The sequence below is a fragment of the Nannospalax galili genome, unplaced genomic scaffold (genome assembly GCF_000622305.1).
Source record: "Nannospalax galili isolate Female #2095 unplaced genomic scaffold, S.galili_v1.0 scaffold113, whole genome shotgun sequence".
NCBI lineage: Eukaryota > Metazoa > Chordata > Mammalia > Rodentia > Spalacidae > Nannospalax > Nannospalax galili.
The window spans coordinates 5,638,632-5,662,854 of NW_008335444.1; the positions used below are offsets into that span (position 1 = coordinate 5,638,632).

Sequence of the window (24,223 nt, forward strand, 5' to 3'; positions counted from 1 at the left end):
GTGATGTGCTTTCGTATAGAGCAGGAATGGTTTTATAATTTGTTTTTTTTTTTTTTTTTTTTTTTTTTTGAGACAGGAACTCCCTGTAGCCCCAGCTGGTCTGGAATCCACTATGTAGACCAAGCTAGGCTCAAACTCACAGACATCCACCTGCTTCTGCCTCCTGAGTGCCAGGACTAAAGGTGTGGGCCACTAGGCCCAGCTTGAGCACTAATTGCTCTTAAATAGGACCCGGGTTTGGTTTCCAGCACCCACCTGGCAGCTTATAGCCACCTGTAACTCCAGTTCCCTCTTCTGGCGTCTCTGGACAGTTGCATGTATGTGGTACAATTATATACATGCAGACAAAAAAAAATTCGGATAAATAAAATTTAAACAAATTTTTAAATATTTTATTATTTTTTATGTGTATGAGTGTATTGCTTGCTTGTAGGTAGGTGCACCCATTGTGCCATGCCAGTGGAGGTCAGAAGGGAGCATTGGATACCCTGGAACTGGAGTTATTGAAGGATGTTAGCCACCACTTGGGTGCTGGGAATCAACTCTGGGTCCTCTGCAAGAGCAGCCAGTGCTCTTAACCGCTGAGCCACCTCTCCAGTACCTGAATAAATTTTTAAGAAGAAATTTTACAGCCAGAATCTCATTTAGTGCTCATAAGATGCTGCAAGTGCTATCTCTGAAAGCAGGAAGAAATCCTGGATGCCTACTATTACCACGTCTGTTCAGCATATCCTGTAATTGCAGGTCAGAGCAGTAAGACAAGAAAAGAAGGAAAAATTGTAAGGATAGGGAAATTGTGAGGATAGGGAAAGAAGAAGTAAAATTCTCTTTCCACAGATGACACACTTCTATGTGAATATGCACCTTTACAGATGTTTCAAATGCTCTAATGTCACTTGCTGGTGGTAGATAACACTGCTGTCATTTTGCCTTTAGTAGATAATGTTCTCAGTGTGGAAATCCCTTCAGTATGTGAAAGCACCTTCTCGAGTTCATGCAGCAAAGCATTACACCTGCTGATACTTTTCTTTCTCCGTAGGTCCTATCTGACTCCTGTACGGGATGAGGAAGCAGAGTCTTTACGGAAAGCCCGCTCCAGACAAGCTCGACAGACACGAAGGTCTACTCAGGTACATATAACATTCCCCAGTGTTCTTTTGTCTGTCTTCCTTTCCAATGGAGGTATGTTTAAAAATACTAAAAATAATGCCTTATTCTAGCCACAGCATTAAAATTTGTCACATGGTTAATGTTGTACTGCCTGGAATCAAATGAGTTTATAGCTGAATCCACTCACTCTCACTTCCATTTCTTCAGGCTCAAGACTAATCATTCCAGTTGGGCTTAAGAACTTTTAAGAATCCCTATATCTCAGCACACTGAAATATCTGAGGAAATTGTTTAGGAGTTTCTCAACATGTTAAACCTAGAGTTTCCACTTGACCCAGCAGTCTATTCTTAGGTATATACATAAAAGAAATGAAAGCATACATTTTCATAAAACTTGCATAGAAATGTTTATAACAGAATTATTCATCATAGCCAAAAGGTAAAAATAACCCAGGAAAATGTTCATTAACCAGTGAATGAACAAAATATGCTGTCAGTACAATGACATATTATTTGGGCATTAAAAAGTAATGTTACAGGGGTTGGAGAAATAGCTCAGTAATTAAAAGCACTTGCTATTCTTGCAGAAGATAGGAGTTCAGTTCCCAGCACCCACATTCGGCAGCTCACAACCACTGGTATCTCCAGATCCAAGGGATCTAACACCCTCTTCTGGCCTCCTTGGATACCCATACACATGTGCACAAACTTATACACAGACATGCACACATACACATAAGTAATTTTGTTGATGTAATGGTTACAACATGGATGAAACTTGAGAAAACATGCCAAGTGAAAGAAGCCAGACACAAAGAACCCATTTGTTATATGACCCTGTTTATATGATATATCCAAAATAGGCACATCCAGAAACAGAGAAAGAAGATTAATGCTCAGGGCCACAGGGAAGAAGAATGGGAAGAGACTGCTAGTGGCTGTGGCTTTCTTCAGGAAATGATGAAAATGTTCAGAAATTAGAGAGCAGTGATAGTTGCAAAGCTCTTTGAATATGCTAAACTCCATGGAATTATACACATTTTATGATACATGAGTTATATTTCAAATATGTTACCAAAAAATCCTTTAAAGGAGCCATCCAAACAGTTTAAAGAAGAGTGCATTGTAGTTCACGTTATATTTTGTGGAATCTCCATGCAGACAGTTGGTGTGAGTGGTCAGTAGGGTAGTTTGCCAAGTCAGGAAACCAGAGGACTAGCTGGGAAGCTCTCATGGTAGTCCTTGCTGAGAATGGCAAAGGCATGACCTGAGGTCCCAGTGACCATGAGTCAGGAGGAAAGGCTATGAGTTAGGAATTTAAGGAGACAGAGAAAGATGAGTGCATAAAGCAGAGTGATGTGAAAAAGAAACTAGAAAATAGCATTGGCATTAGAAATGAAGAAGTTCATTTCAGCAGTTTCAGATGCTGCAGAAGTCTAGCAGAAAGTTGGCAACTGAGAAGGGGACGTGATACATAGCGGTAAAGAGATCCTGCTCATCTTTCCTGACCCTCCCAAATGGTCAGGCATTTTCCTTTTGTTTTTGTTTTGATGGCTGTCTGCCTATTCCTCCTGTGGAATGCATCTTCCCTTCCGTGAGACCCAAGACTATTTGTTTTTCTTTCATTGTAGTAAATACACATAGCAAAATTTATTCTTTTTAAGGTTTAGTTTAAGGTTTAATTAGTGTCAGTAATTCACAACACTACTGTCCATCTTTAGAACTTTCTTCACCTTTTCAAAATAAAATTCTCTATTCATAAAGTAATTAATCTGCACTTAGCAAGCAGTTTTTGTTTTCTGTCTCTGAACCTGACTGCTTTATGAATCTCATGTTGGTGAAATCCTGCACCATTTGTCCTCATGTGTTTGGCTTATTTCATTTAGCAGTGTTGTGCCACATGTCATTGTCTTCTTGAAGACTGTAGGCATGGCCCACAATTTGCCTGTCCTTCATCTGTTAATGGACACTTGTCTACCGTGAATAATGCTGCTATGAGCATGGCTGTTCACATCTTTCTTCAGGACCCTGCTTTCAGCTCTTTGGGGCATATACTTAGAAATATTTGCTGGACTATATGATAATTCTTTTTTTAATTTCTGAGGTATTTCTATACTGTTTTCATAGTAGCTGCACTATTTTATATTCCTGTCAGCACTGCACAAGCATCCTCATTCTCCGCATCTTTGTCAATACTTGTTTTATGGTTTGGGGATTTTTAATTTAATAACCTCTCTAGTGAGTACAAAGTAAAAGACTGACACTCTCTGTCTTAGTTACTTTTCTGTTGGCTCTGATCAAACACCATCACCAAGGGAACTTATAGGAAGAAGAGTTTATCTGAGCTTAAGACTCCAGGTTCCAGAGGGATTAGTCCATCATGGTGGGGAGGCTTGCTGAGGTAGCTGGAGCAGGAGCAGAAAGCTAAGTGCTCACATCATGAAGCAGGCACAGGGAGTAAAGAGCAACTGGAAATCCGGCAGGGCCTAAGAACTCTCTAAGTGTGCCCCTAGGGATGTGCGTCCTCCAGCAAGGCCATACCTTCTAAGACCTCCCAAAGCAGCACCACCAACTGGGGACAAAATGTCCAAATACTTGGGAGCCTATGGGGGATATTCTCATTCAAACAATCTCTCTCTGTCCATCTATATCTAAAAAATTCTTGTAGGGAAAGATTCAGGAGAAAGAAAGTAAAAATCCACATCAGAACTAGGAAGGATCTTTAGACTCCTTGAAATATATACATGACTTCATTTGAAAATACGTCATTAGATTCTCAAAGGAACCTCTGGTCCCCAAAAGACATTAGATTCTCAAAGGAACCTCTTGTCCCCAAAAGAATATCTGTCTGGAAAGTAAATGGAGTTCCTTAGCATGGCATTTGGCCCAGCCTCTGCCTGCTTCCCTCAGTTCAGCTGTCCCACTCAACCCCCAACCACACCTTTGCTAAATTGCTGGCATTACCATCTTTGGCCTCTTCAGTTTTTGAATCTTTGGACAGACTCCATCTAGCCATAACGACTTTCCCATCCCTCATGCCCTTCCATTGAAGTGCCTTTTAACTCCCCCAGTACTCTTGTATTTCTATTTGTGTGTGTGTGTGTGTGTGTGTGCGTGTGCGTGTGTGTGTCGTACATGTGCATGTTCATGTATGTGTAAGTATGTGTGAGTATGCCATGGTGTGGGTGTGGAGGTCAGACAACCTTGGGTGTTCAGTCCTCGTCTTCCCTCTTGAGGCAGGGGCTCTTGTTCACCACTGCAAACACCAGGCTACTTATCTGTGAACAGAGAGTCTCCTGTCCCTGTCTTCCATCTTGCTACAGGTGTCTTTACATGGGTTCTGGTGATCCAAACTCACGTCTTCTCATTAACTTTATCACTGAGCTATCTCTCCATATACTAGTGTTTCCCTAAATATGTACAATCTCTCATTGTAGTAATCTGGCTTTTTTCATGTCATTTTTGTTAGATTAGAAATTTCTTGATAAATAGGCTAGAAAAATGTCTCAGTAGTTAAAGAATGCTTACTGCTCTTAGAGAAGACCTGGGTTCAGTTCCTAGCACCCACATAGCAGCTCACAGCTGCCTGTAACTCTAGATCCAAGAGCTCTGACACTCTCTGCTGGCTGTGAAGGGTCACATACATACACATAAATTTAAAATAAATAAATTTTTGAAAAAAAGTTTCTTCAAAAGAATCACTTGACTACTTGGCTCTGTAGTTTAATTACTTAAAAGAAATCAGTTCTTTAAAAGAATGAATAAATTAATGAATAGTTTAGAAAAATTTTTAAGGAAGTTATAGAACTGGAGAGATGACTCAGCAGTTAAGAGCCCTTGCTGCTCTTATAGAGGACCTGAATTCAGTTCTGCCCATTACTCCAGCTCCAGAGTATCAACACCATCGTCTGGCCTCCAAGGGCACTGTACTCACATGCACATGCACACAGACACACATATACACATAATTTAACATAAACATTTTTAAAAGGCAGTTATGAATTTACTCAGCGACAGCCTTCCGGTTTTGTTAGTTCCTCCTCCTCTGAGGCTCTGAGCATGTACCCATGTGATTGGAATACCTCATTCTCTTCCCAAGGCTGTCCTGCTACTCTCATGACCCCCAGGGGAACATTAACTATTGGCATATCTTCTTTTGATACCTAGAGTTACTCAGGAAATGATGTTAGAGAAAAGCCAATGTATGTTTAGGAGGATTTTTGCTGTTCTAGCCTAACTGTAAATTTCTATCTTTTTGAGCCAGGATTTTCTTTCTGTGAGAAAAATTGTTTTTCCAGTATCTGCTGTTTGGAGAATAGGGATTATCCATTTGATTGTGGGGGAGGGTAAAATGCATTCAGATACAGATGCTAAGCACAATTTAGTATGTGCCCAATTACTTCTATAACAGCAGACATCAGTGTTGACCTATTTTCTTTTTTTTTTTGAGACTGAGTTGGGAAAGCTAAAATTCAAAATGTACCTAGATTTAGGTCTGAGTTCTTTGTACATTGGTGTGCTTATTTTAAGCAAGTATTGCTTAAAACGGCATTATATTCCATCTTGAGACCTTCATTTGAGATAGTTTGGGGGGAGTTTCCCTCTCAAGAGTTACTGTATGTTGGTATGAAATGGCCCTGATTGTGTAATTTTTTTTTCCCAGGGTGTTACCCTAACAGACCTTCAAGAAGCAGAAAGGACTTTCAGCCGGTCAAGGGCAGAGAGGCAAACACAGGAGCAGCCTAGTGAAAAGCTTGAAGACCCTGGTGAATTTGAGGGGAGCTCCAAGAAGCAGGAACACTCAGCAGTTCCAGCAAAGGAGTCTGGGGAGCGCCAACAACCCTGGGGCAGGAGTCTGGATGAGGAGGTAAGCTCAATTTTGCTGGCATGTTCTGTGCCACAAACAGTATAATTTGGTGAATCTTCATCACTGGTGATTTAAGTGCTATCCTCCCTACTTTGCAGTGAACCACTCATAAGAAACACTGTTTATAGCTGTCTTTGGCAGACAGACCTGTGTAACTGAAAAAGTCAAAGGATTTCAGTTCTTTTTAACAAATGTTTTATATATTATTTTTATTTTTTGTGTATCAGTGTATTGACTGTATGCATGAAAGTGCACCCGTGTCATGCAGTGCCTGCGGAGGACAGAAGAGGGAGTTGAATCCCCTGGAACTGGAGTTATGAATGGTTGTTAGCTGCCATGTGGGTGCTGGGATTTGAACCCGGGTCTTCTGTAAGAACAGCCAGTGGTCTTAACCCCTGAGCCATCTCTCCAGTCCCAGGATTTCAGTTCTTTAGTGATCCTCTTTTTCCTCTGAGACTTAACTATGCTTTTCTCAATTGTCTTACTATTTTATAAAGAGATGTTATAGTATAACAAAATGCAAATAAAAGCATTTGTTGTTTAGGTCAGACACTTTTCAGGCATTTCAAATGTATTTTTTAAAAAAGCATTATTTTTATTTTATGTATATGATTGTATTGCCTGCATGTATGTGAGTGCACCCATGTCGTGCAATGCCGCCGAGGTCAGAAGAGGGCTTTGGATTCCCCTGGAACTGGAGTTAAGGACAGTCCGTAGTTGCCATGTGGGTGCTGGGAATCAAACCCAGGTCCTCTGCAAGAGAAGTCAGTGCTCTTAACTGCTGAGCCATCTCTCCAGCCCCTGTATTAATTTTTTTAACCCTCAGGAGAACCCTCTGAGGAAGGTATTGCTATTCCTATTTCATAGATAAGGAAGTTGAGTCACGGAGGTAGAGTAACTTGCCTTACAAAATCCACACGGCTGAGGATTTGAATGTAGATGATCTGACTCCACAGCTTGTTCTGTTTAACACTAATGTGTTCCCCAAATTGATGAGCTTACAAAGTACTCCTGGGCGTCACCATAGGGGTGGACACATCTCTAGTAGAGTTGGGATTCACAGGGAGAGTCAAAGATGTATTTAGGACAGACTTACTCGTAGTTTCAATTGCAATTCTTATCTTTCTGTATTTTCATTACCACTCCTTTTCCCTCTCAAAAGTGTCCCAATGTGGGTTGATAAATTTTATGGTTACTATAGTTACAAGAGAAAGGACTCACTTGCTTGAAGTTGAACTCTGATTGCTAAATTCCATGAACTGAGATTCTCTTAGACACTTTATTTTTATGTTGTCCTTTTTGAGTGTTAACGTCCAGGTAGTGTTGAGGTACCTAACACACATTATCTCATGTAATCCTCACCATCCTCAGGGTGGTGGGATCCCTGTTTTACCAGTGAGGAAGCAGAAGCTCAGATAAGTTAATTTATTCAAGTTACACAGCTGCTGCCTGCTGATGAGGAATTAAAGCCAAGTTCTATCTGACTACAAAACTTTACCGTATTATTTCAGTATTTATAACTTATAAATTAAAAAAGTGTATAGCCTCTGTCAGGCACGGCGCCGCATTCCTTTAATCCTAGCAGAGGTATACAGAATTCTCTGAGATAAAGGCCAGCCTGATCTCCATAGCAAGTTCCAGGCTAGCTGTGACTACAGGGAAACCCTGTGGCAAAAAGACCAAAAAAGGACTGGAGTGATGGCTCATCGGTTAAGAGTACTGGCTGCTCTTGCAGAAGACCTGGGTTCGATTCCCAGCACCCACATGGCAGCTAACAACTGTCTATAACTCCAGTTGGAGGGGAATCCAACTCCCTTTTCTGACTCTACAGGCATTGCACAACACGGATACACTTAAACACATGCAGGCAATACACTCATACACATAAAATTAAATAATAATAAATAAAAATTAGAAAGACCAGAAAAAAGTTTATAACCTCCACATTGTAAACTTAATAATAGGGGCTGGAGAGATGCCTCAGAGGTTAAGAACACTGGTTGTTCTTGCAGAAGACCTGGGTTCAAATCCTAGCACCCACATGGCAGCTAACAGCTGTCCGTAATTCCAGCCCCAGGGGATCCGAGAGCCTCTTCTGACCTCCGTGGGCATTGCACATCATGGGGGCACTTACCTACATGCAGGCAATACACGGAAACACATAAAATAAATAAATAAATAAAATTTAATAAAAACCTTAATAATGGTGAGAATATGCATCACTGGGCATCTTCGGTAAAGCAAGTTTAGGTTCTGTCTATCTCAACTCTTGGGAAAAAAAATAGTTTAAAGGGGAAAATGGAAATTTAAAAAGTTCAGGATACTAGGGTGTAACGCAGCAGCATAGCCAACTTTGCCTAGCACATGCTAGGTCCTGGGTTTGATCCCCAGATCCACAAAAAGAGGTAAAACTTTTCCAATAAGTCATGTATGGCATGTTGGAAGAGCATTGAGAAATTGCTAGAATGACCCCATTTGTTCTCTGTTCTCAGATAATTCCTAGATCTTGCTTCTTCATGCTCCTAAGTTTTTTTTATTTCCTGTGTACTTTGCCTCTGAGCACCACATCTTTAAGATCTTTTTTCCATTTTCAAAGTCAAAAGAATTTCTATTAACACAGTGCTGTTTAGTGCCCTTTGGTCATTTTAGGAATGACCATCTGCTATCATCATGATGATAGCCTAAGAGTTAGGAGTCCAGAAGCTAGTTGTTGGTTTCTGACTAACTCTAATTCAGCCCAGTAGTTATTGATTGAGCATCAACTGTTATTACGTCTCCTCAATATTAAAAGGCCCATTTTGAAAAAAAACCTGCTATCTTTATTCTTTGGTTGAACTTGACCTCTAATATCTCATCCTGTGGATTATTGCTAGCCCGTCTATCATCGCCTAAGGTGTTCAACTCAAGCAGACAAACCCACATCACCAGTGTCTCCCTCTGCATCAAGACCCTCTCTCTATACCAGTTCCCACATTCTACAGACAAACAGATCTTCAGTCCCTGAACCTGGGAACTCAGAGACTACCACCAACACTACAACTGCAAAGGAAATGGACAAAAATGGTATGTACAGTTTCAGAAGCCACTCTCCAGGGCATATGACCCAAGCTCTTAAGATCCACACTCTGTATTATCTTTGAGCAGAGAATGAAGAAGCTGATTTGGATGATCAATCCTCTAACAGACTGTCTATCCGAGAGAGGAGGCGGCCAAAGGAACGGCGAAGAGGCACAGGCATCAACTTCTGGACAAAGGATGTAAGTGGATTGGTCTATACAGGGTACACTACATTGCCTGTGGCTGCCAACCTTCCTTTTGAGTTAAAAAAAAAAGAACCCACGTGGCACCATGACTCCTATAGAGATTGCTAAGAACTTTTATGGAGGAAAAGAGAAGACTTAACTAGGATGTGTCTCATTTGGTATGTTCCTGCTGGGTGACCATACCGAGAACAGTGCTCAGTACATGGCAAATACTCAGTAACTGATAAATAATTTTAAACACTGGAAATTTGCAGCTACCAAGTAAGCAAGTATAACAAGTGAATAAACTTGGAAAATTTTAAGAGTCCTCCTGAATCATCCCTAAAACTCATACAGTCAACAGTATCTTAATACTACAAATAAGCCAAGATCCTAATTAAATATTTTAATAGAGCTAGAACCATTTCAAAGCATTTAAAATCTATAAGTTGACATAAGTTTATTTGACTCAGTTTTACTCTTCTGGAGGAAAAAGGAGCAAATAATAGAAAATTGGCTTTTGCATAGAGTAATCGACATGCTTCCTAACCACAAACATATCTTCAGTACTTTTTTTTAAAAAAATTTTACTTATTATCTTTATTTTATGTGTATGAGTGTATTGCCTACATGTGTCTTAAGTGCACCCATGCCTTGCAATGCCCATGGAGGTCAGAAGAGGGCATCAGATCCCCTGGAACTGGAGTTATGGGTGGTGGTTAACCACCATGTGGGTGCTAGGAATTGAATCCAGGTCCTCTGCAAGAGTAGCCAGTGCTCTTAATCTTTGAGCCGTGTCTCCAGTCCCACATATTCAGTACTTTTTAATTGCACCCTCCTTCATAGCTTGTTCTTTCTTATTTGTTCATGCTTGTTATTGGCATTTTAAAAACCAGGTGGCTGATATACCCTGAGCTAGAGGCCCCTGGTTACTAATGAAAATTAGATAAAACTGTTCATCAAAATAAGAAATGTAACAGTAATAGTCATCTGTTAAACACTGTCTTTTGGGAAAATGTATTTCCTTGTCATAAGGCTAAATTGACTGGTAGCCCCCCCACCCCGCCTCTTTTTTGGCCAGTGCTAGGGATTGAACCCAGGGCTTTGCACATGCTAGGCTAATGAGCACTCTGCCATTAAGTTGCATTCCCAGACCATAGACTATTACCTTTTCACAGAGATGAAATGAAGTCTTGCTTTTTTGAAAGTGGTTTGACATTTTTCACATTTAAGTGATGTTTTTAAGTTGCCTATGATAGCTGTTAAAAGTGGAATTTGGCTGTTAATTTTCATACATAGCCCATGTTTAAAATGCCAAAATGTGTAATTGATGGGAAGTGACCTTGTTGCCTTCAAAATGGTCTGGTACTATGATCTTTTTGTTTTTCCTTCTCCTTCCATTTCAGGAGGATGAAGCTGATATCTCTGAAGAGGTCAAAGAAGCATGGGTAAGTGACAAGCTGGTGACACAGAATTCCCTTAGGGCTCAGTTTTAGTCTTAGAAACAGAGTTTTGGTAGATGAGCAGATCCTATGCAAATGTGGGATGAAGAGGAGTTTGTGGATGAACATTCCTCTGAGAAGTATGGCAGGTGCTGGTTGGTGGTACTTTACCTGTGGTTTTGCAATGCCCATATTCTTGAACAACTTTCCAGTATCTGTCTATACTAGTTGTCAGTTTTCAACACCAGTATAAGTTCTACATTTTTCCTCTCTTGAATATTAGTAGATTGTATAAAGTACTTTGAAATCATGGAAGAAAAGTATATAGTGATAGTTCTTTACGGACCTCCACTAAACAGAATATAAATGTGGAGAACATAGAACTATCCGACTGTTTAAGAATCATTTATGTTTGACTTTGAGATAAGGTAAAGCACCTTACCTCTATTATAACTTGACATTTTGAAACCTGGGCAACTCCCTTCTCCATTAAAGGGCCTGCACCTAGCACTCCTGATGATAGTCTAGGCTCCTTTGAGCTACTTGGATATCTCCAACACTGGGTTTTTTTGTTTTGTTTGTTTTGTTTGTTTGTTTGTTTGTTTGTTTGTTTTTGGTCTTTTTGAGACAGGGTCTCCCTGTAGCCCCAGCTGTCCTGGAACTCACTATGTAGACCAGGCTGGCCTTGAACTCACAGAGATCTGCCTGTCCCTGCCTCCCGAGTGCTGGGATTAAAGGCATGTGTCACCATGCCCAGCCATACACTGGGGGTATTTTTGCAGGAAAGAAGGAATTTGGTTTTTACTAATTAGAAGTATATAAATACATGAGTTTTACTATTTGCAGCGTGTAAACTGGATAGCCTTTCAATACCCTGCGCTTTATTGTACATATGTTCTTAGAGTATATTTAATAGCACTGAAAAGCAACAGTTAACTCATGTTTAACAGTGGAGACATAAGTATCAAATTGTCATTGACCTACCTAAATAGTGAAGATCCCAGTCACCGAATATGTTGGTTTATGCCCTCGATCCCTCTTGAGGGTGCGGCAGGAGAATGACAAGTTTTTTTTTGTTTTGTTTTGTGTCTTTATGGCATGTAGTTATGTATTCATGTGTATGGGAGATGGGTGTGGGTGCACATGCTTATGTGTGTGGGGAGGCCAGAGGTCAATGTCAGGTGATTTCTTCAACTGCTCTCCACCTTATTTTTGGGAACAGGGTCTCTCACACCTTATTTTTTGGAACAGGGTCTCTCACCAAGCCTGGAAGTCACTAATTCAACTAGACTGACTAGCCAGCAAACTCTAGAGATCCTCTTGTCTCTACCTCCCAAACATTGGGATCACAGACATGCACTGCCACGTTTGACTTTTTTACATGGGTCCTGAGAATCCAAAGTCAGGTCCTCATGCTTCCATGGCAAGCATTTTACCAACTAAGCCATCCCTCCAGCCCCTGTATAATAAGCTTGAGGCCACACTGGCCTGCTTAGTGGGATTTTGCCTCAAATAGAAAAAAGCAAACAAAAAAAAGTAATTAATGATAACATAGGGAAGAATTGTGTACCCTTGAGTGAAGCTGAGACTGTGTAGCAATGATGAATTACTTCTAGAAGTAACACATAAAGGAGGTCCCTTGGGCAAGTCTGTGTGTGTGTGTGTGTGTGTGTGTGTGTGTGTGTGTGTGTGTGTACTTGTGATAACTCAAATATGCTAGCAACTTTCTAGATTCTTTAAGGGGCTAGGAAAGCTTTTGAGGACAGGAAATGAATACAGAAAAATTCCCTTGAGGAACTGTGCTTAAACAAAGAAGCTGAGAAATAGATTACAAAGCACTGAAACAGACCATAATCCCTAGAGGGTTAGCACAGGCCATTTAAATCCAAGGAGTTATAACACAGAAGTTTTGATGTCATACCGTGTCTTTTGTAGTGAAAAGTCTGTCTGTACTTTTCTAAACTTCTTACATTGGAAAATCCTATCCTAGGAAGAGAATTAAAATGATCTTGATGCAGTGCTTCTTAAGGAATTTCATTTTAGGACTGTTGAATTAATATTATAGAAAAGACTTTTTTCTGGCTTATGAGGAAAAGCATGGACTACTGAGGTTTGGCATGAAAGTCATTTGACAGACTAAAGAATCTTCCACTCATCCGATTGCTGAGGCATGTACTAGTTTTCGCCATATGTCAGGCAGACTCCAGTATGAATCTGAACAGTGAGCAGCCTATACATAGACTGGTAGCTTTGCATGTATGCAGATAAGGTAGGGCTGATCCAAGCACCTTTCAGACATTGTTCCCCAGCCCTACCCAGAGTTCTCCAGAAGGAAAAGCTGATAATGAGTTGGCATGGAGTGAGACTACCTTTTTAAAAGTCTTAGGTTTGATTGTTTCATTAATCATTATCTGTTTTTCTCCCTGGTGCACTCTTTTCTAGCAGGCAGCATCACTGTGGGCCAGCAGAGTGAACTACCTAGAGATGGTCCAGAATAAATTGCTACAATTCTACTTAAAGGCAATCAGTAGCATCTAATGACTCTTAGAACTACTCTCTTTCCTATACCTTACTGCCCATCTTTCAAGCAGTAAAGTTGACTTGGCTCTGAGCAACCAATGTGCCAGTCAAAGGAGGGGGCATTCTGTTAAATTGGCACTGTTAGCTAATCAGTGTGGACACTGCTGAGAAGCCAGGGCAGTTCTTTTCTGTCTTGGTTTTGGTTCAGTGACTATATTGAGGTCACGCTAGTTACCTTCTCTTCCTGGTCCACTCCTTAAGAGGGATGGCACATGTTATCCCAAGACTCTACTGGAATATAATTTATAATCAATAAAATACATAGATTTAAATTGTCACTCTATGAATTTTGACACCTACATTTGCCAGTATAGCCAGCACCCAAGTCACAATATAGTACTTTTCTAACACCTTAAAGGTTCTCTTTGTCTCTTTACAGTCCATTCTCTAATCCAAGAAATAAAATCATTCTTCTGATTTCTGTCACCATAGATTAATATTCCAAGTTCTTTAAACTTGTATTGAATCATCCAGTAATACTTAATTTTAAAAATAGGGGAAAGCAGACTTCACTGGTCATCATCTCTCTGATATGCCTCCACTTAGGGTTAGAGTAAAATGACTCTATATATGTATTTTTCCCCCCTTTCTTCTTAAAGATTTCAGAAGATTCCTTAATGTCTCACCCATGTGTCAGTAACAACTGCATGGATAGGAAGGCCTTTCTGTGTAATCCAAAGTTCTGCTGATGTCATTAAAATCCATTTTCTTTTTTAAGTACTTATAAAAATGTAACCAAGATTTATTTACAGATGAGATTTATGGCCAAGGAAGGCGGCCCTGATGTTTGCTATCTACAAAGTAGATGATAAAGAGACCAGCCATGTGTTGCTGTGCTGGTGACCCTAAGGAACACAGAAGTCTGGGGACCCTACTTAAGTTCAGAAGTACAATAAATGGTTTTAGTCAAAACTCATCTACTTGGTACATCCACCAGACAGTGAAACTGACAAAGAACATATAATTTGAAATCTTAGCACCTTCTTGACAGATGTGTTTAAAGCAATTCTGTTTTATTATCTACAGTAGGTTTGTGACAGGTAGTCTCTGGAAAGCTTTAGCTACCTTTTGTCTTACTAAGTGTAGGAGAAACAATCTAAATGTTAATATAAAATACTTTTATATTCAAGAGTGCATTTAATGTTTATTATATGGTAGTCCCCTTTATCCATGGGGGAATATTCTCTAGGACCCCTAGAGATGTCCATAATTGCAGGCAGAGCTGTACTCTATATGCGCTATGCTTTTTCATTCTTCATACCTACAATGAATTTTAACTTACGTGTCAGTCACAGTAAAAGATTAACAGCAATAATAATAGAGTACCTATAACCATTTGCTGCAATGAAATTACCAGCACCACTACTTTCATGTTTTGGGGTCATTATTAAGTAAAATGAGGGTGATTTAAGCATAGGCATTGAAATCTTGATGTCTTAAAAGTTGATCTGATAGCTAAGACAGTTACTGAATGACTAACTTGGCATACAGCAGGTACCCCAGACAAAGATGATTCATGCTTCAGGCAGGACAGAGCGGGATGGCATAAGATTTCATCACACTACTCAAAACAATTTAAAATCTGTGTGTAAATTATCTATTCTGGAATTTCCATTTAAAATTTTCAAACACTGTTTAACTGTAACTAAAAACCATGGAAAGCAAAAGCTGGGGCTTTAATAGTGGGAACAGTGACTGCCACAATGCCTGTTCCAGAAGGAACAGGGACAGGCACACCAGTTTGGTTTCTAATCTTTTCTCCCTGCGTCTTTGACCTGCCTGCCTTTTGTTTGACATGAAGTTTTATCTTTTGTATGCTTGTTTTCCCCCATCTGCTCTTCAGGAGCAGTCTGTTTCCCTAACCGATCCTGTTGTATAATTGACTGTATCACTAGAGGGCACAAGTAGTCAGCTGAAAAGATGGTGAGCGAGCAGAATTGATACTCTAAAAGAAGCAGAGCCAAAGACAAGTTGCTTTTGCTTCAAAGGAATTGTTGAAGAACTCCATTTAGTATAGACTTTTTCCTTGTAACTTTTGGTATCTTAAAATTAGAAGACAGCCAAGTGTGGTGGTGCACACTTTTAATCCCAGCACTTAGGAGGCAGAGGCAGGAGAATCTCTGTGAGATAGAGGCCAGCCTGGTCTCCCACAATGAGTTCCAAGCCAGCTGGGGCTATAGGGAAACCCTGTCTCAAAAAGACCAAAAAAAAAAAAAAAATTAGAAGAGAATTTAGAGATAACTTGGTTTAAGAACTTCATTTCACAGTGAAGAAAACTGAGGCCCAGAGAAGTTAATTATTTAGAGTTGTAAAATCTCTGCTAGGTGAGCACCCTGTGTCCTGCGTCAGGGAACTTTTTTAATGTGACAGCAGTGACACAGACATGAAAATAAGGCTTATATTTTTTGCCACACCCTGTTCATCCATTTGGTTTTTTTACCCAGCAGGTCACATGTTCGAATTGACTTGCTAGTAGCATCTCACCTCCTTGAATGAAGGAACATCTTCTTGGAGAACTTTAAAGCCTACTCAGAGAGTTCTACGATTCAGTGGGTAGAGAGCATCATCATTCTTCTGCTGTCCTTGACATAGGTGGGTAGTTATGTCTGTCAGGAAGTAAGAATTAACATACTTTTGTCAGGAAAATCCACCTCCCTTTACCCATCCCAGATTAGGAAAATCAGGTGGTACTTAGTCTGAACAAAGTCATTGAAACTTTATTCTCTAAATTAGCAGTGGAGCTGTCTTAGTCCTGAATGAAACTAGTAGATTGGATTACTAACATCTCTTAAAATTCATCATTAATTCATGGGTATCCAGGTGCTTGTTCTAGATAACTGTTGTCATGCTAGTGGAGAGATCAATTAGTAAGATGTTCTAAAAGATTTAATATAAGGTTAATGCAAGATCTAAAAAATTTAATATTTTTCTAAGTAAATAAATAGTACAACTTAAATTTGCTGACAAAGCTTAGTTCTGAACTTTAACAAAAAATAAATGCCCCAGAGATATCTATAATGCCAACCACTAAATGCACCTTCTATTTGTCCTGCTTCCCTTACATCAGTATCTTCTGGTTCTTTCAACAAGTGCTCTTAAGTATCACTTGTGGTCAGACATTTTTCTAACTTCTGGGGCTGCAACAATGAAAAAAAAAAAAACTCTGTTCTTGTAGAATTTACACTCCAGTGAGAGAAACAGGCAATAAATAAATACATAGATAGTATGTGAAAAGGTAATAGGTGCTATGGAATAACCACAGTGAGTAAAGAGGAATCAAAAGTGTCGCCTGGACAGGAGGTTAGTACTATAAATAGGACAATCAGGAAAGGCTGCAGCAACAGAATATTATTTGAGCCTAGATTGAAGCATGTGAAATAAGAAGCTATACTGGACATGTGAAGGTGGGGTGAAGGCAGAACGAACAGTTGCAAAGACCCTTAGGCAGATATGCCCTGCATGTTTGAGATCAACTTAAAAACAAATAACTGTGCCTGGAGCAGAGTGAAAGAGGGTAGACATCATAGACTAAGTCATTATAAGAACTCTGGCTTTGGGGGCTGGAGAGATGGCTCAGTGGTTAAGAACACTGGCTGTTCTTGCAGAAGACCTGGGTTTGAATCCCAGCATCCACATGACAGCTAACAGCTGTCTGTAACTCCAGTTCCAGGGGATCTGACAGCCTCTTCTGTCCTCCGCGGGCATTGCATGACACAGGTGCACTTACTTACATGCAGGCATAACACTCGTACACGTAAAATAAAAATAATAAATAAAATATTTTTTAAAAAAGAACTCTGGCTTTTGGTTTGAGTATATGTGTACCTGTTGTGGAGTTTTTCAGCAGCAGAGTGACATAATTAAATTTATATCTTAACAGGCCACTCTACAGTACGCTCTAAGGGGTTACCAGTAGAAACAAGATTAGTTAGGAAGCTGCTCATAATACAAGAAAAACTGAATGAAGGTGATTTGGATCAAGATGATAGCAGGCAGATTTTGAAAAGTTCTTATATTCAGGATGTTTTGAAATTAGAATAACCTAGATTTGTTGTTGGCTTGAATATACGATGAAGAAAGAGAAATGTCCCAAAAGAGGGATAGTAGGGAACATATGTTCCCAGGGGGGAGGTAGAGAAAGTGGAGGTGTTCAACTGGAAGGAGGGCAGGAGTGGGGATGCTTGGACTCGGGAGAGAGGAGGGAGATTGGACGGGGGATTAGAGAGAAGACATGAATGGAACTTAGGTGGTGTAGGAAGCCAGAGGGAAATGTGTTGGATCAATGATATCTGGACATGAGTGCATCTGTATACCTGGGGGCTATATGGCAGGGAGCATAGTGCCAGACAGGAGAGACCTTCCTTCAAGCAGTTGGTCAGAGTAGTCCAAGAGACTCCCAGAATAACACAGGCTTTGCTGGAACCCTTGGTTATTTCCCAGAACTCACAGGTAAGACCCTACTGCTGAAGACAGGTCACTTCGGACATTGGACTTAGAGCAGTGGAGCTAGAACTGACCTGGAATCCTCCTCCCTGAAGACTAGCTCTCATAATTCTAGAAGATACTATGTAAGCTGCTAAGGGAGAAAATCAACCAATGGTTCAACCCAGCTCTAAAGCCTAATAACCACAACAACGGCACAGCAAACTACCTCTGTTGGTGCAGTATTGGCACTGTTATCTGGGGGGTAATGGAGCTAGAGAAATGGCTCAGCAGGAAAGTACACTGACTGCTCTTCCAAAGGACCCAGGTTCAGTTCTCAGCACCCACATGGTGGCTAACACCTGTCCTTAACTCCAGTTCCAGGGGATCCAACACCCTCTTCTGACTTCCATGGGCACTGCATGCATGTGATATACTTACATACATGCAGCAAAATATTCATACACATAAAATTAAATAACAGCCAACTGTGGTGGCACACATCTTTAATTTCAGCACTTGGAAAGAAGAAGCAGGTAGAGGCCAGCTTGGGCTACATAGTAAGACCCTGTCTCAATAAGCAAATAAACAAACAAGTCAATCAATCTTTATGAGATAGGGATAATAGGAGTACCTACTGTTTGAGTTATGAAATAAAAATGAACTAATACATGTAAATAATTTGTGGTCATTCCTAAGTTCCTAAGTCAGACTAGAACATGACTTTTGGAATACTTTCATTGACCTTTAGAGTCTTGTGGTTTTAACGTTATTTACTAATTTGCTCTTAAAGAAGTAGTTATTTGAGAGGTAAGAAGTAGCCCAGATTCTTCTATAACTCCAATATATGACACATACCTGAGTAGCTTTTGTTGTTCATTTTGAAACAGGCTTTACTCTGTAGCCTAGGCTGACCTCTCCATCTTCCTTCCTGGGTGCTGTGTTTACAGATGTGTACCATCACACCTGGCTTTCTGGAACGTTTTGTGGAAGTTTTTAAAGGGCTTTCTGAGGTAGCAAGAAAAAATGAGTAGAAAGAAGAAAAAAGAGCAGGACTAAATGTTCCAGGTTGTTCAGAACCCTTTGAGCTCCTGCGCAAATCAAATCCCTACACCTTTCTCTGTCAGGCAGTCTTTCATTTTTATGCCTGAGTTACCCCTCCTATTTGTGCTTTTCTTCTGCCAATGTTTCCAGCAGTTCTACTTTTATGGGTCTTTACTGGTTTTCTCCTTTCTCTCTGAATCAATATCAGCCCCCTTTCCTATTTCTCTAAATCTTTCACAAGTTTGCTTCTGACTATTTGCTAGATCTTTTCTCTTAAGCAGTATTTTTTAATCTTTGTTACTTAATCTTGTGAAACCCCTTTGTCTGTTGGAATATAGCCAGTAATTTCCTGTCCACTCTCCACCACTGGGCAGTGTCTTGGCCTTTCTCCTTTTAGGTAAAATCCTAGGTCTGTTTTGCTTTCTTCTCTCTATGGGGCCCGATTGCCTAATATGGTAAGGTATTTCCCAGACAGGACTACACTGTTAAGATGGAATAACAGCTTGCCTAAGTTTAAAGACACAGTAGGTAAGCTATCGGATAGACTTATTTATGTAGTAAAGTAATATTTTTTAACAGGTGACCATATCACAACTACAATCATTTTTCTCTTGGTAAGCTTCTGTTGCTTTTAACAGAGTTAAAAGGATAATAAAATACAGATTTTCTCTACTCAACCTCTATCTTTAAACCGATAAGGGAAAGAATAAATAAATAAAAGGAAAGGTGATTATCTAGTACACTGAATGAGAGGATTTTGAGTAGTCTGAGAAATTTTATAACATGATAATGTTCGTAAGGATTTTAAAAGTAAGGATAGAATCAGTAAGTGATGACTTTTATGAACAGTCCTGCTAAAACCAGCCCCAGGGAGTTGGCAGGAATTCTATTTGTGAAAAGGCAAGCTGGCCCTGAATTTGTGCAGTTGGTGACATTGGGCAGTTGAGGGCAGGGGATGGAGATAGATAAATGGCAGTCAACCAGCTCTGTCTGGGAAACCGCCTGTCATCCAGTGCACACTGAAGAATCTTCCCTAGTGGCTGATGCCATCCTGACCTAGAAGAATCTTTGCCTTCACTGTATGTTTGCTCTTGTTTTCAACTGTAGTTTCTTAAAATACTGCAGATGCTGTGATTTCTATATATGGATTGTGCCTTGTCTAACCCAAGCTGCATAAACCATCTTAAGAACAAAGTTTCTTTTGGCATCTTCCTTTTATGAACTCCATTAATTTTAGGTCATGCTGTTGCCAAGAAAATCTCAGTAATCAAAGCTCATATGTATTCCTTGGAGACCCTTTAAGTTTGGACCCAGTGTCACATTACATCAGTAAATTTTGCTTTAATCAGAAACCTTTTTAAAGATAGAATAAACTGACCTTCAAGGTAATCTGTTTTGGCTTCTTTCACATGTCTTGCCCCCCAAATGTGGAAGACTTACCTAACTACTAAGAAGAGTTAGTTAACCTCCCAATCTTTTCTTTTTCTGTCATTTCTTCTTTCTGCCTCCAACTGCCTACAAGGTATTAATTAATTCATGTTAGAACTATGACCTTAGGTGTATTGTTAGAGGAACACTCATAAGCTTGAAATCCAGAGGGAAGGGTTTTTTATGATTATAAAAAGATAATTTACTATATTAGAGAAAATTTATGAAGTACAGAAAAGTATAAGACTGGTTCCCAAAAACAGCAGGAACATTTCTAGAGGTGGTTGTGAAAATGCACAGCAGTACTTTCGGGGGGCATGGTGATGTGTGTGGTGGGGAATGCTGCATGTGTTTCATGGAAGGGGCCAGAGATACTAGGTTTCCTATGATGTTCCGTATCAAACTGTTGTCCCTTGGCAGTTTTAGATGAGTCTGAAATAAAAATGGTTTTATGTATAAACTCAATTGATAGGGCAATAATAAAAATCCAGGCATCATGCAAATTGGAAAGAAACCACCCTTAGTTTTACGACGACTGTAATGCCACTTGTATAATGATGGTATTACATAAGAAGTTCTACAGGTCTACATTTGACCTCTACTACTTCACCCCATAATATTATTGAGTTAAGAATTATCATATTTGTTTATTTATATATTTGTATGTATAAAATGATACATATATAAGGCATATATAAATTTTATATACACACGTACACATACATATATTTGTGGGATAGAAGTATAGCTCAGATGTGGAGGGTATGAGACTCTGGTTAAATTACTAGTACTAAAACAATGTGTGTGCATCCTGGTATGTATCTCATTGTAAATTATTTTGCTTTTTTTATTTTATGATTTTAGGTAAATTTTATATGTCCATTTCAGGACAGTAAAAGTAAGGGTATCAAAAACATTTGCTATAAAAAAAGGAATTACATCTGCTATAAAGAATAAGAAAAAAATTGTAACCATACTATTCAGAAGAAATTGTTGTTAGAATGTTGATAAATTGGGCCAGAGAAATCAGTGGGTATGCTGTCAAACCTGAGCATCTAAGTTTGATCTCCTGAACCCACATGGTAGAGGGAGATGCCTGACTCTGACAGGTTGTTCTCTGACCTCCACATAGTCATAATGACTTGTTGGCTCCCACATATATATACACACACAAAATAAATAAATGAAGTTTTAAAAAGCATTTTGAGCCAGGAGTCGGGGCGCACGCCTTTAATCCCAGTACTTGGGAGGCAGAGACAGGCAGATCTCAGTGAGTTCAAGGCCAGCCTGGTCTACATAGTGAGTTCCAGGACAGCTTGGGGCTACAGGGAGACCCGGTCTCAAAAAGAACCAAAAAAAAAAAAAAAAAGTATTTTGATGAATTTCCTGTTTGTATTTTCCCAAAGTTTTCCTATTTTTCAGTACATACTCAAAATCAACTAATGATATTCTTGAGAAAAGGGTCAATTTCTACTTAAACATTCCTGAAACCCCATCATTACCATGATGACAGTGTCATAAGGTTGCTTCAAAGCACTTGGGTTTAACTCTTTTATCAAAGTAGTCAGTCGTCTGATGGCTTTGATCCTAAGAGAGCCTCCAGGAATAATTGTTCCCTTTTCAGTTGGAGTCTGAGAATTGCCTACGTTATAACAGTACTCATTTCTTCTGTTGATAGCATGGCTGCAGAGCCTTAACCATGGCTTAGGCTTAGCTAATGCTAGAGTTCTAGCCCCATGATTGAGGGAGAAAGCTTAATGTGAGATTTGAAGCTCCTTTTCAGCAAATGGAATGTTTGTAGATTTGCCCCAGCAGGAATGTTAAGCTTGTGGCACTAACAGATGTTACTTACAGAAGTATTATTTCATTTTAGGTGAGAAATAAACAGTTGAAAATATAAAGATGACTGGTTATAAGTTACCAATTTTAATTTTTCTCATACTACCTCAGTTTTCAATTAAGCATATTTAGGAATAAGAGAACTGTTATTTAACGGCACGAATTTCTTCGTAGTTTCATATCCAAATGTGATCCCTCATGCTGCATAAATGTTTGTATACATGTGCTTTAACAGATGTGCTTTTTAAAATGCTTGGTGTTTTCTATGCTTTAGTTTTTTTAATGTTTTGTTATAAACTTGAACTCTTTTTTTTTTTTTTTTTTTTTTTTTTTTTTTTAGATGGATCTCCCTGTAGCCCTAGCTGGCCTGGAACTCGCTATGTAGACCAGGCTGGCCTTTAACTCATAGAGATCTGCCTGCCTCTGCCTCCTGAGTGCTGGGATTAAAGGCATGCGCCACCATGCCCAGCATAAACTTGAACTCGTATACCTTATACAATGCCCATATTTTTTACTACTGAGTAGAAGGGAGGGGCATTTTAAAGATACATTCACAGAATTAAGCACCATGGCCCAGCTTCTTGGAGACTGAGGTAGGAGAATTCAAACCAGCCTGGGGTGATATAGCAAGACCTTTTCTTTAAAAAAAAAAAAGTTGTTAACAGTAACAGTTCAAACTAAAATATTTATTTATGTGTGGAGCTTACAGCTCTTAAGTGCTTCTGAAATGTTTTAAGGTGATAGATACATTTTAAGAGAGAAAAGAAGGGGCTGGAAAGATGGCTCTGCAGTTAAGAACATTGGTTGCCCTTGTAGAGGACCCAGGTTTGGTTTCCAGCACCCACATGGTAGCTAACACTCTATAACCCCAGTTCTAAGGAAGCCAATGCCCTCTTCTGATCTCTGCAGGAATTTTCACTTACGTATATGCAGGCAAAATGCTTAAACACATAAAAAATAATAATAATAATAATAAAATAAATAAATAAGTAGAAAAGTAACACATTAGGATATTATGTCACCAAATAAAGATTTTTACTCTAAAGTGTTACTTTGCTTTGGAGTTGGGATTTTTCAAAACTGAAATGCCTTATTGGTGAGTCATAGGGCTGTCTGTTGTGAATGAATGGGGTTTCTCATTTCCTCCAGTTTCGGTATGGCTACTTGCTGACTGTTGTGAAGAGTCAGTGCTGCCTTTCTGAGGCCCATGGCAAGGGCAGCAGGGCCAGCCTTATCTTGTTTTGGGACATATAATGCTGTATGTTAGGGGTCAGCAAACTCTATATAAACCACCTCATATTTTCTCCTTTGGGAATACCTAGACTGTTATAACTACTCGGCTCTTCTGTTACAGTGGGAAAGCAGCTATAGGAAACATAGAGTAAGTGGGATTGACTATATTTCAATAAAACTTTATTTACAGAAGCAGGCTGGTGCATTGGATTTGCTACAGTTTGATGGCCTCTGCTTTTAAGTTACTGATCCCAAGTAGTGTTTGCTGTCATGCCAACATGACTCCCAAGTGTGAATTTTCTGTTATCTGGCTACTTATCTGGATAATTCTCTTGATTCTTTACTTTGAACTGTGAGGGGCAGGGAAAGTCATCTTTGTAGGGATATATGTTTTTTGTTTGTCTTCACTTGAAAAAACAATGAGACTTCTTGAATGAGAAAGTAAAGAAGAAACCATGTTCATGTTATTTTAAATGTAGTTTCTCAGGGCTAGGACTGTAGCTCAATTGGTACAGTACTTGCCTAGCGTGTGTGAAGCCTTGAGTTCAATCCTCAGCACTGTATAAACCTAGGATAGTGATACTCACCTTTAGTCTCAACACTTGGGAGGTAGAGACAGGAGGATCAGAAGTTCAGGGTCATCCTCAGCTACATAGCGAGATAGAGGCTAGGCTAGGCTATATGATGTTACAGGCTACCCTGTAGTAATGATACAGTTTCTCTGTTCTGTTTCAGTTCATTACCTTTTGAGGAGAAAGTTTAAAATGATTTTCCCAATGTATGTATTTGCTTTCCCCATCTGGTCCTTTTCCTTCTTAACCTCAGAAGGCTCCATATTTGAGGTTAGTTAAGAGTGCAGTATAGGGACAGATATGTAATCACTTAACACTGAAGAAATTCTGTTTTTATAAACTTTAACTGTGGTTGAGTTTGCCTTTTACTTTCTAAACTCATGGATTCTTGGAAGGGTGCTTTTCAGAACATGGTTAATTACTGTCATTCATTTTAATTGCTGG

At 39.5% G+C, this 24,223-nt stretch overlaps 1 protein-coding gene and 1 long non-coding RNA gene across 8 annotated transcripts in view; one reads left to right on the forward strand and one right to left on the reverse strand.

The window, feature by feature from the left end:
* The window catches only part of LOC108490681, a 21,905-nt gene extending 3,162 nt beyond the window's left edge, over window positions 1-18,743 (reverse strand). Inside the window, exons 1-2 of the long non-coding RNA XR_001872383.1 lie at window positions 18,522-18,743; window positions 15,726-15,847 (exon numbers count right to left, since the gene is read on the reverse strand). This is a non-coding gene — a long non-coding RNA (uncharacterized LOC108490681). The remainder of the gene's footprint in view (window positions 1-15,725; window positions 15,848-18,521) is intronic.
* Window positions 1-24,223, forward strand: part of Ppp1r12b (protein phosphatase 1 regulatory subunit 12B) — a 264,563-nt gene that overhangs the window by 155,461 nt on the left and 84,879 nt on the right. For 5 of the 7 annotated variants that reach the window (XM_029562176.1, XM_029562177.1, XM_008830322.2 and 2 more), the window contains 5 exons: window positions 1,040-1,130; window positions 5,774-5,977; window positions 8,851-9,040; window positions 9,122-9,234; window positions 10,626-10,667. In XM_029562176.1, coding sequence (XP_029418036.1) covers window positions 1,040-1,130; window positions 5,774-5,977; window positions 8,851-9,040; window positions 9,122-9,234; window positions 10,626-10,667 — 640 coding nt within the window. Of the gene's footprint in view, window positions 1-1,039; window positions 1,131-5,773; window positions 5,978-8,850; window positions 9,041-9,121; window positions 9,235-10,625; window positions 10,668-15,685; window positions 15,807-24,223 lie in introns of those variants that run through there. The other 2 variants (XM_029562178.1, XR_003849129.1) reach the window with 2 other exon arrangements.